This window comes from Heptranchias perlo, chromosome 26, assembly GCF_035084215.1.
Source record: "Heptranchias perlo isolate sHepPer1 chromosome 26, sHepPer1.hap1, whole genome shotgun sequence".
Classification (NCBI taxonomy): domain Eukaryota; kingdom Metazoa; phylum Chordata; class Chondrichthyes; order Hexanchiformes; family Hexanchidae; genus Heptranchias; species Heptranchias perlo.
In genome coordinates, this window is record NC_090350.1 from 21,627,529 (window position 1) to 21,640,234 (window position 12,706).

The window sequence follows — 12,706 nt, forward strand, 5'->3', positions numbered from 1 at the left end:
AGGGGATAATGGGAGTGACAGCTAATAGCAAGACAGTCGAAGAGGTTAAACAATATTTTATGATACAAGTATGAAAATTCACCTGATCAATATATCAGGGATAATTTTCAAATCTATGCTGCCACCAAGCATCACTGCCATCCACAGCACATATCGGAGATTTGGGCACCCGCTGCCCATGATTTTCCAATGAAGAGCAGCATATACCTGAATTTCCAATATGCACTGCCAGCAGGTGAGGCTCCCTAAGGGCAGCACAGACCTGTAAAATTACCCATTGTTTAAAAATAGTTGCAACCTGTGCATAATGTTTATTGAGAATGCTGTATTTTATTCTGTCTCCCTTTAAAATAATTCCACTTCAAAACTAGGGTGTAAGATGGCCTGGACTATGGACTTCTCCATAGATATCATCTGTGATAGACTTATGGGAAGTGCACATGTGTGGCGTACAACTGACCATGACTAAACTACCCTTCCCCTTCATTCTAAGATGGATTGCTCCATTGACATACAAAGCTCCTATCCAGCTGACTTGTTTAGACCTATCAAAACTCACACACAATGACCCACCATTACCACGCACATCATTGGAGCAGATCATCATGATATCACATCAGAAGACAGATCTACACATCTTTACCCAATCCCAAAGGCACCAGGGGTTAAATTCGGGAGCGCCCACTTCTGGCCGCTTCCTTGGCCTAGCGTAGTGCCTCGCACACAAATGGTGAGGTCCAAGGAGCCCCAGACATTGGGCCTTGGACCTCATCATAATGTAGACGGTGCTGCAGTAGGAGGCCGCACAGGTAAGTGGTCAGGTCGGATCGCTGGGGTTGGGTGGGTCGTGGAGAGAGTAATCAGGGTCCGTGGAGAGAGTAATCGGAGGCCGTGGAGGCTGCAATCGGGGCTCGAGGTGATTGCGATCGATGGTCAAGGGGGAAGGTCATCGGAGGTTGGGGCTAGGGCCTGGAGATCAGGGATCGCGGGACCACGAGTGCCGACGATCGTCATGATTATTGTGGTAAGTACTTATCTTTTTATTTCTTTATGCGATGTTTAGGGTTAGTTTTCTCTGAGCAAACCAATGTTGCCACAGGGACCTGAAGGAGGTATTAGGCCCCTTATTTGCATATGCAAATGGACTAACATCTGCTTCAGGCGTGGGTAAAGGATGCCTCCTGTTATGGCAGGCAGCACACTTCCGGTCAGAAGTGTGCAGAAGCTGCCTGTCTGCCATTTTGGGCCTTAGGAGGCCGCGTAGAGCCTGTAAAACAATCTTAGAGGGTGCCAAGCATAAAACATGGTAGCAAGAAGCTAGCAGAAATACAGAAAAGGCTCATTTGGAGCAGACTCAAAGCAGGTGTTTGCTGCATGACTTGTGAATCATTTGGTCACGAAATTCAGATCAGGTTTGGTGCAAAATTCAGTTTAGGCTGGGATTTCAGTTCTAGAGAAGGATTTACATCTGAGATGTTAGCTTATCTTGCTTCTTTTTAGATATTCACAGACCCGTTGTTTATTTCCAGGCATTTTCTGTGTTCTACTCAGAGTTCCAGAATTTGTAGCATTTCTTTTTACCTCTCAATTGAATTAAAGTCAAATACAGATCGTGAACTAGCAAATTCTCAGTGTTTTTTACAGTTTGGTGCAAAATAGAGATGCTTGATTGTTGCCACACTAGAAATACCAAATCTTATCTGGGGACTGTGCTATAAAATAGTTTTCCAAGTCTCTGTACAGAGCAGTAAGTTTGACAAACTATATTACTCTGAATGAAGAAGCAGTCGCACTTATTCAAGGCCCACTGAAAGGTTATCCAGATACTCTGCTTTCAGTCGCTCGACTATAGCCATATTGACACTTGAAATCAAACAAGAAAGTCCTTATTAATTAGAAGTTGATAACTTACAATCAACCAATTTGAGCTGGAAATAACAATGTGCCTTAAATACACTCTTAAGAGATCTTAAGGATTCCCCAATCAGTGGCTGCTCTCTCCTTGAAGTTGATTGTCTAACATAAGGAAAATTTGTGGCTGGTGCTTTTTGTGAAGCCATTCATAAAATCTCTAAGGGTCTCTCAAGTGGTCTCTCCTACAGAATCAATAAATCCATCCAGAAAAATATTGGCATCTTTATCATCTGATCTGTACCAAAAAGACCTTTCAAATAATCTTGGATAAAATCACAACCCCATCTTTTTAAAATCCTCATCAATTCATTTCATTCTTCTTGAGCGTTGACAAAGGAAGAAACCTTTACTTTAGTTTTTTTAATGATGACTAGTCAATAGAATAAAGATAACAAATGGACTGTAGGTGAAGATTCTTGGACAGTTGGAAGCAGTGAAGGAGGAATTATGAAAATATCAACAGTGACTTGGTAACCTTGAGCTTTTCCAAAATATGAAGGTGGCTATCCAACGAGCTCTTACCGAAGTCCCTTTGAACATTTAACCACCTACCACAATTAATACAGCCACAAAGGCTTTGCATACATGCATCATATTTTTCACCCATTCACTTAATGATATATTTATGCAATCATGAACTTAATCTATTTAGAAGAATGTTGCAAAACTTTCAAACTATGTTAAGAAGCTTGTTACCCATAGTTCCATTCATAGCCACCACATTTTTGCAATCCAAAGGGCAACATTCTTGCAAATATATAATTTATTATTATTAATGGGTTTAATCTACAGGGCCAACTGCTCCGCAATATTTGATAAGCAGAAACCAGACATGGACAGATGGAAAGTGGTTTGGGCACTGAGACTTGATCTCTGACACAAATTGGTGCTTATGCCCAGTCCCAATTTGTTCTTAATTTAATGATTACAGAGAAAACTACTACTGTTATATTTAAGTAATGGTTATGATTTAAGTAATTTTTTTCTGTTTTACTGCATAAAACAGTGTTGGATTTGATTTCAACTACTTTATGTGTTCATGCAAGATTGCATCCTTTGGAAAGTTTCAGTTTCAACACTGTTCAGGTTGGCAGGCTGTGCAGAATGATCAATAGAATAGGAAATAATTACATACCAGGATGTCCCATTGATCCTTTACTTCCTGGAAGTCCAGGATATCCAGGAAGTCCACGGTCACCTTTGATTCCAGGGGAGCCAGGAAGTCCAACTAGCCTTGGGAATCCTGGAAAACCTAATCATTAAAAGTAAACAGTCGGGTTCAATTATGAGGAAATCTCTTTACTGCTACCCCCACTCTGTCTACAAGTGAACCTCATCCTACCACAAGCTCCTGGTCCACAGTCTTTAATTCTGGATTTTTTCATATTGTCTCTTGCCTGCCCTCAGTTTAAAACTGCTACATCTTGCTTAATCTCTATCATATCTATGTAACCCAGAATTCCCTTTATGACTATTTGCATGCATGTTTTGGCTGCCATCCTGACCCAGACCCATTACTTCTATCTCCCTTTTTTGGCCCTCCTTGAGCCCTACTCTGTTCTCTCCTCCTCCTCCCCTCACCCAGACTTTCATGTCTCCCCTCTCAGCTCTTTGTCCCCTTTGATCCTAATGTAATCCATCACTACCCATCAGGCTACGTCCACTCCTGCTGCCATCAAAAGCTTGAGACACCTTGAACAAGGCAACTGATTCTTTGTGTGCCCTCTTGGCATTCTCCAATGGGTCCTTTGTGGCACCCATTGCTGCCTTTGTTAGAGTAGCAATTCCAACCGCCCCAACCTCCAATCTCACCAACTTTTCTGCCCAGCATGTTTCATGGGGGCTAACCACCCCAACCTCCATCCTGTCCTGTTCGTTCCATCCACTTCTACCCCATGACCTCTGCTGGTCGATAGAAAATCACCACTCCTCTCTGCATTTCCCTCCAGAATGTTGCTCACTCGCGAATAAGGCCATTGGCGTCCACAACTTCATTGTGGACGATAGTATTGACATCCTGGTTTTGGAAACATGGTTCATGTGTGGTGACACCATTTCCCCTACCGAAGTCTTCTGGTGATTTGCTATATCACAGCTGACTCCTAACTCCAGGGTCTGGAAAGCGCTGACAGCATAGAAATTCAGAGCAGTAGTTACCTTGACTTCCACTGACAGCGCTATTGTGCTTGTTGACGTCGACTGCAAAAGGCTTCAACAAGCATATTCAAACATTAACAAACCCGTAACAATGTTTTTATCCCCTCTCCACTTTTGTTATTTATCTGCATTTTATGAAAGGGAGGAAATCACTGTTAGGTATTAGTTACACAGTGAATGGTGATTGGATATAATATGTTAAAATGCAAATAAAAGGCTATAAGATGTTAGCAGTCCAGCAACAGTTTGACAACTCTGCTGCAGCTTGTATTCTTGTATTTTAAAAAGCAACCTTTAACCATCTGCGGCAATTAGTCCCTATAATATTGCATTTCTGCATTATTGTCGCAGGTAAAATAGCAATGTAACTTTGGTAATTAATTTAAACAAGCTTGATGGACAATCCTACATTTTCCTTTAAAGATAGGATAGCAGTTTGGTACAACCTTTTGAACAGAAATGGTGTTTAAAACCCCCAACTGTATCTACCGCCAATCAAACCGGCCCAATGTAATTTTAAGCGAATTTATTGAAAACAGACTTCCTTATAAGTTTACAGTTTCCATCTGTTTTGTGATAGTTTACACCATGCGAGAAATACAGGCCATTGTTTTATGACTAAAAGAAAAATTCTTGAAAAGCAGAATTGACCAACATCAGTTGCATCAGAATACCTGTGACAGGTAAAAATGTATGAAATGCTTGCTGCAATACTATTGGCCTTGAGTCACTTCACGTTGTAATGGAATGACTGCCTCCACAGCAACCAAGTACAGTTTCCTAGGACTAGTAAACAACCCACAAAGTATTTTTTTATATAGTCTGAGTGTGCATTTGTGCCATTACTGCCCTGAGAAAAAGATTGATTTTTTTTGTGGCATAGTTCCGCATGATCAAACTAATACTCATGACACTGTTGAATGTGCTTTTTGGTGTATCAAAATCAACAATTTTCTAAGGTCCCCAGATAGCAATCAGGACTAAGAATCCTGGTTGATTTTTTTTCTCTCCCTAGCCATGAGCACTAACACCAATTGTAACATCCCAGCTTCTACCCAAGCTTTATCATTTATTTTATAATATTGATTATAGTACTTCGATCACAATCAGTTTTTCATTATTTAAATCATAAAATCGAATGCTATTGTTAAATTGTTTCTCGTATTCTGCACAAAATACCTCTTAACCCTGGAAGTCCAACTTCACCTCGATCTCCTGCATCACCCTTTTCTCCTTTGGGCCCTCTGGGACCTTTAAAAACATAACATGAGTTAAAAAAAGAAAATATTGGAAATGCGCGGCAATCAGTCAGCTCCCGTAAAGATAAAGACAGGTTACAACGTCTCAGGGGCATACCCTAAAATGAAATTGATCTCAGGATGATATGGCTGGATAACATGACCATAAACCCTTTTATTTCATTCCACTTATTCAGATCATTTGACCATTCCTTGCAGTTTTTTTTTCTTATTCATTCTCGGGATATGGGTGTCAGTAATAAGGCCAGCATTTATTACCCATCCCTATTTGCCCTGAGAATGTAACTGAATGTCTTGCTAGATTACTTCAGATGAAAGTAACCGCATTGGTGTGGGACTGGAGTCACACATAGGCCAGATCGGGTAAGGACAGCAGGCTTTCTTCTCTAGAGGACATTAATGAACCAGTTGGATTTTTACGATAATCCAACAGCTTCATGGTCACTTTTTCCGATACCAGCTTTTTATTTCTAGGTTTTGTTCTACTGTAGTTTGCTGCAGTAATCTTCAGAGTTTAGCATGCATTTGTGAATGAATCAACCTGTGTTCTCTTAGTATGTCTCTAAAGTATACTTTCTACAAAATATGTTAGAAATGTTTGCTCCCCCTTTAGTGCTTTTAGACCAACGAGGGAGCTTCCTTTTTCCACTATTTGGGGGCTGCCTTTAACAATCTGCAAGGCCTGGAACATTCAAAATACTTTAACCAACAGGAGAAGAAACAGTCAAAGAGCAGTCAGCGCAGATTGCAGAAGCATGAGGATCCAGTGGAGTAGACCAGACCAGGAAAAGGGAAGCACCGGCCAGCCAATCTTAATATATTTTTAGTGTAAGGCAGGGTGATATGATTTGTAGTGTATGGACCTTGAACTTGTAGTGTATTGACACTCTAATTTTTATCACATATAGGTGTCCAGATTTTTCTTTTTAATAGGGAACAGTGCACATGGTACTCACAAATCCTGTGAGGTTTGCAGTGATTTAGAATGTTCCCCAATAAACGTAAAATGTTGATTAGAAAAGAAAGTAAATATAATGGACATAGTGGGAAATCCACCTTGGGCAGTATTGCAAATTGGGCAATGTCAAATCCACAGCCCTTTTTACACTCCACCCGATATTCGTTTCAATGGAAACGAATATCGGGCGGAGTGTAAACGGGCTGCCAATTCGCTATTGCCTGTTTTACACTATTGCCCAAGATGGATTTCATCCCCAGTGTCTGCTCATGATTCTGCAGAGCCCTAAAGTCTTTAATCATACACAGCCCTCTTTCCAATTATAGCACATGGATCTGGCCCCTACCCCAAATGTTTGGACAGCCCTGTGCCAGTATATAAAGTTTTTGAGCCACATCTGTCACCCTTTGTCATTTATGCAAATTTCTGTGTCACACACTAAAAAAAGTATTTTAAAAAAAGAGGAAAAAACAAACCTTGCTGATTTCTTCTGACCTTGGGGAGAAGCCAGGAATTTACAAGCAGCTGCCAATCTACAGGGAAACTTCCCCAGCAACAGAAAATATTCTCTAATTGACCTGGGTGTGGACCTGTGTAAGTAGCTTCTCGTTGACCTGTGCCTATGTACAACAGCTAAGGTCTATCACAAAGCTCCACCTTAGCAGCAGAATAATACGTTATGTGTTACATGGTACAAAGCGCCTTTCCTGATAAAACAGAGCATCCTCCAACTTAGCATGAGCAATACCATAGTAGATTGAAAAGTTGTAATCAGATTTTTATAGCACATCCTGACTGTTTCAGGCTTGACACTTATCCTCTTATGCACTATTTTTTTTTTCTGCTGTCAAAGAGGCTTTTGGAGCAGTTATTTTAGAAGTCACTATAATTACAATTGCAAGACCCAGCTCATTGTGGAATTTAAATGTCTTGAGCTCCAAGTTCAGTAATCAAGACAGCTGGTTGTTGATCTGTGAACCTATAATGGCAGCCATTTGCTGATGGACCCACAGCACATATCAGTGGGACAGGTTTCTGCCAGCTGTGAGACCCAATATAGAATTTGGCACAGAAGGAGTGCAGTCCACCCATTGTGCCTCTGCCGATCCTGCCTCCCCACCACAACTATCTACTCTAATCCCATTTCCCTGAATTGTAATATTTTTCCAGTGTTTATCCAATTTGCTTTTAAATGTTGTGACTTGCTTGACTTAAATATTCACCTTTTGCTAAAGGATTTCATATCCTAACAACCATTTGGGTAAAAAAGATTCCCCTACCTCCTTTCCCTACTTTTCCAGGACTAATCCTAATTTCATGCCCACTACGGTAGCATAGTGGTTATGTTACTGGGCTAGTAATCCAGAGGCCTGGACTAAAATCCAGAGTCATGAGTTCAAATCCCGCCACGGCAGCTGGCGAATTTAAATTCAATTAATTAATTTGAGGAGAGGTTGAGTAGATTGGGACTCTACTCATTGGAGTTCAGAAGAATGAGAGGCGATCTTATTGAAACATATAAGATTGTGAAGGGTCTTGATCGGGTGGATGCAGTAAGGATGTTCCCAAAGATGGGTGAAACTAGAACTAGGGGGCATAATCTTAGAATAAGGGGCTGCTCTTTCAAAACTGAGATGAGGAGAAACTTCTTCACTCAGAGGGTGGTAGGTCTGTGGAATTTGCTGCCCCAGGAAGCTGTGGAAGCTACATCATTAGATAAATTTAAAACAGAAATAGACAGTTTCCTAGAAGTAAAGGGAATTAGGGGTTATGGGGAGCGGGCAGGAAATTGGACATGAAGCTGAGTTCGGATCGGTCAATGCCCTGTGGGTGGCGGAGAGGGCCCAGGGGCTATGTGGCCGGGTCCTGCTCCGACTTCTTGTGTTCTTTAGATTTGTGGTTGGGATCAGATCAGCCATGATCTTATTGAATGGCGGAGCAGGCTCGAGGGGCCGATTGGCCTACTCCTGCTCCAATTTCTTATGTTCTTATGTTCTTATGCCCCCTTGTTACTGATTCACCAACTAGTGGAAATAATCTTTTCACTATTTACTCTCTCAAACCCTTTTATAATTTTGAACACATCTACTAGATCGTCCCTTACTTTTCTCTGCTCCACTGGTACAGCGCTATGTTTTAAAGGCTCTCATCTTAACAATACCCTCTCAATCCTGGTATCATCCAAATGAATATACATTGCAGCTTTATCGTGGATCGAAGAGAGTGCAAATTCCTAAATGAATGAAGAGACTCTGAGTTGTTAAATTTATCTTAGGGACACTGAGTTTTATGATTTGAAATCATGTGCAGGAAGAGATTAGAAGCAGTGGCTTCTGCCAGACTCTGCAGTTTCATATGCTGACTTGCTTTTGGTGTTTAAAAATTTAAAAGGGCGATGACATGTGAGTGTGAGGCAGGGACGCAGAGAAACTTTGGCTTTATGTTATATTCTCTGCTGAATTATTTTGCTACATAAAGAAACTAAGCAGGCTCAGCCGAGGCAATTGTTTATCAGATTTCTGCTCTGCACATTGGAATTATCTGGCTATGTAATACATGAGTGTTTTCTCAAATATTTGCTAGGTGTGCATGGATAAAATTCAACAAACTCTAAGTTAATCTACTGTTAAATTATAACTTTTAAATAAAAGTTGGAAATTATTTTCTGTCCACTTGCCTTTGATACTTCCCAGTTTTATCTCTTGTTCCCTCATCTTTGCTCGAACATCATTTTTTTTGCTGGTCTCCACAACCTTTCTCTGATTTCCCTGCTGTTTTTTCTCCATGATTTTTCACGATCTTGGATCGTTGCTGCTCCTTACCATCTTTTTGCTGTTCTTTAAGCAAGTCTCTTTGCTAATCCCTGCTGTTTTACTGAAGGTCTCCTTGACCATTGAACTAGATTAATTCCTGGGATGAGAGGGTTGTCCTATGAAGAGAGGTTGAATAGAATGGGCCTATACCCTCTGGAGTTTAGAAGAATGAGAGGTGATCTCATTGAAACATATAAGATTCTGAGAGGGCTTGACAGGGTAGATACTGAGAGATTGTTTACCCTGGCTAGAGAGTCTAGAACTAAGGGCATAGTCGCAGGATAAGGGGGCGGCCATTCAAGACTGAGATGAGGAGGAATATCTTCACTCGGGGGGTTGTGAATCTTTGGAATTCTCTATTCCAGAGGTCTGTGGATGCTGAGTCATTAAATATATTCAAGGCTGAGATAGATAGATTTTTGGACTCTAAGGGAATCATGGGATATGGGGATTGGGCGGGAAAGTGGAGTTGAGGTCGAAGATCAGCCATGATCTGATTGAATGGCGGAGCAGGCTCGAGGGGCCGTATGGCCTACTCCTGCTCTTATTTCTTATGCTCTTATGTTCTTAAATACATACTGATGATGTATAATTACCTCGAACTAGGGTAATGTTCTGTAAAACCAGCGAGTGCTCCCAGTCCTTCAGTCTCAGGTCTTCAGTGACATTGTTTAAAATGGTCATCTCTGCCTTCAACTCCTTCTCCAAATTGATTTGAGCCACCCTCACGGTCTGTGCATCATCAGACACATTTCTCACATGCAGAACGAGTTTTTCCAGCTTCTGCTGTTGGACAAAAATGCTTTCTATGCAGGTGGTATTCACAGAGCGTGTTGTTGAGATAGCACCTTGAACACGATGATTTAGATGCTGGACTTCACTCTGCATTTCCTGTAAAGCTTCCCCATGCATTTCAGTGGAATTGAACATCAAAACCATGTTGTAAGTTTCCTCTTCACTATCCTTTTGTAATTGCTGAAGATTGTTGTCTAAATAGTTTAATGAACTATTCAGCAACTGGGCTTGAAGAGCAATCTCCGAAAGTATATTTTCCATTTTCACATTACGTTGAATGAGTTTATTCAATGCATCTTTCTGCCGTTGCACTGTCTCTTTAAGCCCTGCAGTCTCTTTTTCTAATTCACTCAAGTTCTTGCCATTTTGGCCTGTTTCCAATCTCATTTGAACTGTTTTGCTTTCTGTATCTGGACAAATTCCTGAATTATTCTCTTTTCCTGATGATTTCTGAACTAGAGAAGTAAATGGAAAAATAAAAAAAGTTGTTTGTTAGAGGAATTGCACAGAGGGCAAGGAAAAGGTGGGTTACTTAAAAAAACATAATGGGTTGTGACTTCCTGAAAAGAATAAACATGAAGTGATGGTGATCCTGATGGCCCAAAGGTGAGCCAGGAATGATTGCTATTACAGTAATCACTCCAGGGTGCATGATTATGAAGAATAAGACAATGCACAGCACCAAAGATGTGGGTTTGTGTCTGCAGTGCTGGGTTCCCAATCTCAGATGGGTCACTGCAGAGACATCCCAAGCAGAAACCAAGCATTTCCAATTAGGGGGGAAAGGAAAATCAGAGGGCAATTTGTCACAGGGCATAGGCACGAGCATTCGGGGGATTAGGGGGATGTGCTGCCCCATTTTTTGCTAAGGGGCATGTCCTCCTCCTTAAATCCTGAAATTGCCCCTGATGCCCTCCACAACTCTTCATATGTAATTGTGCCTCCTTCACAGGGCCCCTCTCACATGCCCCTTAGCTGCCAGTTCTGAGTGGCAATAGCAGAGGTCATCCATCTTCTTCGCCACAGTCAGTATGTAGTCCAGGGAGTCTACAGAAGGGGAAGCAATAACTTGGAAAAAAAACATAAGTCCACAGACCACAGCAGCGGCATCATTTCATACACTTTTTAATCTAGCATTTTCTACTGTAATTCAGGAAAGTACAGGTATGCCTCAGAAGGTACCTGGGATAATTCTAGATCACTTGTGCTGGCTCCTTGGTTCCAATTTTGCAAGCAAACCTCCCAATGCACTGTTCTACCCAGGGCAAGTGATCAGTGCAGTCAGGAGGTTTGTCCGCAAGAGAAAGTCAGGAGCCCACACAACCATTGCAGGTGATCGGGAATTCGTCCAGATCGATCAGGAGACTTATAAGATAAAACAACAGTATGTTCATATTAACAGGTGACTAATACCCCAAGTACATGCATGTCCTTTATGCTGGGTCAGCTGCACAATATAACAAGGCAAATGCCTGAAATTTCCACAAGGGTTCTCAGCAGGAGATTGGCAAAATCCCCAGAGAAACAGCGGAAAAGGCTAAAAACAGCTGTTCACGCTATTGCTCCAGGTTTTTTGTTAATCTTCCACTGAAGTTATAGCGAGAGTTTAGGAGAACCCCATGGAAATTCTCCCCAAACAAATCTCTTCTCATATGGACTGATGACCAGTCCTACCGTAACAAAGTAGTTACATCACAGCAACTTCACTGTATCAATACTCTAGAAATACATCTTTTTTAAACTCTAGCAAAGTGTTTGAAAACATTTGGATTAAAGTATGATCCAGGGGTGACTCAGGGGGCTGAATTCTAATTCCATTGGTGGTGTTAGCAGCAGGGCAAGACTTCAGCCCGCTCACTGACTCCGTTACTAACACATTGAAGTTTCCTCCCAGAACCCTCATTGGCCACGCAGGGTGGGTTAGGAGCAGTAATCCTGCTCCTCATTGAGTTACTGATGCAGGAGGGAGGGAAATCGAGTGCTGCTGCAGCCTTCAAAAATTGTAAGGAATCTTACAACACCAGGTTATAGTCCAACAGTTTTATTTTAAAATCACAAGCTTTTGGAGATTATCTCCTTCGTCAGGTGAGTGAGTGAAAGGTTCTCAAATCGCATATCTTATATTAGGCTGGGACACGATCACACCAATCAAAGGTGTCGTTGGTGTTCAGACAGGTTAGCCACGGAAAACAGTACATCCCAGTATACTGAAAACACAATGGGTCAGATTACACAGACAAAGAGAGAAAGAGAAATTGAGGTGGGGGGTGCGGGGAGCATCACTTTTTATCAACAACAAGCACAACAACAAGAATGTCTGAAGGAGCTGCAGCCTTCGGGGGCAGGGGGCAGCAGTAGGAAGGGCTCCCAGATTCTCAGTTGTATCTGTGGCGGTGGTGCTGGCTGAATTCAGGGCGAGAAGGGCAGGAAACCAAATAAGAGGATGTTTCGAGGGAGATTGCAGAAGCAGTCAGTGCAACATCCACCACTACAGGAACTGCCACACAGTGTGGCAACAGCTTCAGTGACCTCACAAGGATGGCCACAGTACGTTAAGGCACCGTTGCCAATCCACTTCCTGTTCCATTAATAGAGGCTTTACTTTCTTCCTTACCTCTCGTACTCTGTCATCACCTTGGTCTCAGGGAAACTCCGCACTCAAGTATTAACAGCCTGCCACAAGGCGTTCTGCTGCTCTTCAAGGATAGTTCAATTAAAGGGACAATGCACCTGCATCTCTCATCATTGTGGGATGGATGGACTCATATGGGGGGGGAACAAGTCGCCATAGCACTCATATTGTTTTAACA

At 41.8% G+C, this 12,706-nt stretch overlaps 1 protein-coding gene across 3 annotated transcripts in view; it reads right to left on the bottom strand.

The window, feature by feature from the left end:
* Positions 1 to 12,706, bottom strand: part of LOC137342812 (macrophage scavenger receptor types I and II-like) — a 34,558-nt gene that overhangs the window by 13,080 nt on the left and 8,772 nt on the right. For all 3 annotated transcript variants that reach the window (XM_068006999.1, XM_068006998.1, XM_068007000.1), the window contains exons 4-6: positions 9,698 to 10,351; positions 5,251 to 5,322; positions 3,050 to 3,166 (exon numbers count right to left, since the gene is read on the bottom strand). In XM_068006999.1, the coding sequence (XP_067863100.1) occupies positions 3,050 to 3,166; positions 5,251 to 5,322; positions 9,698 to 10,351 (843 nt within the window). The remainder of the gene's footprint in view (positions 1 to 3,049; positions 3,167 to 5,250; positions 5,323 to 9,697; positions 10,352 to 12,706) is intronic.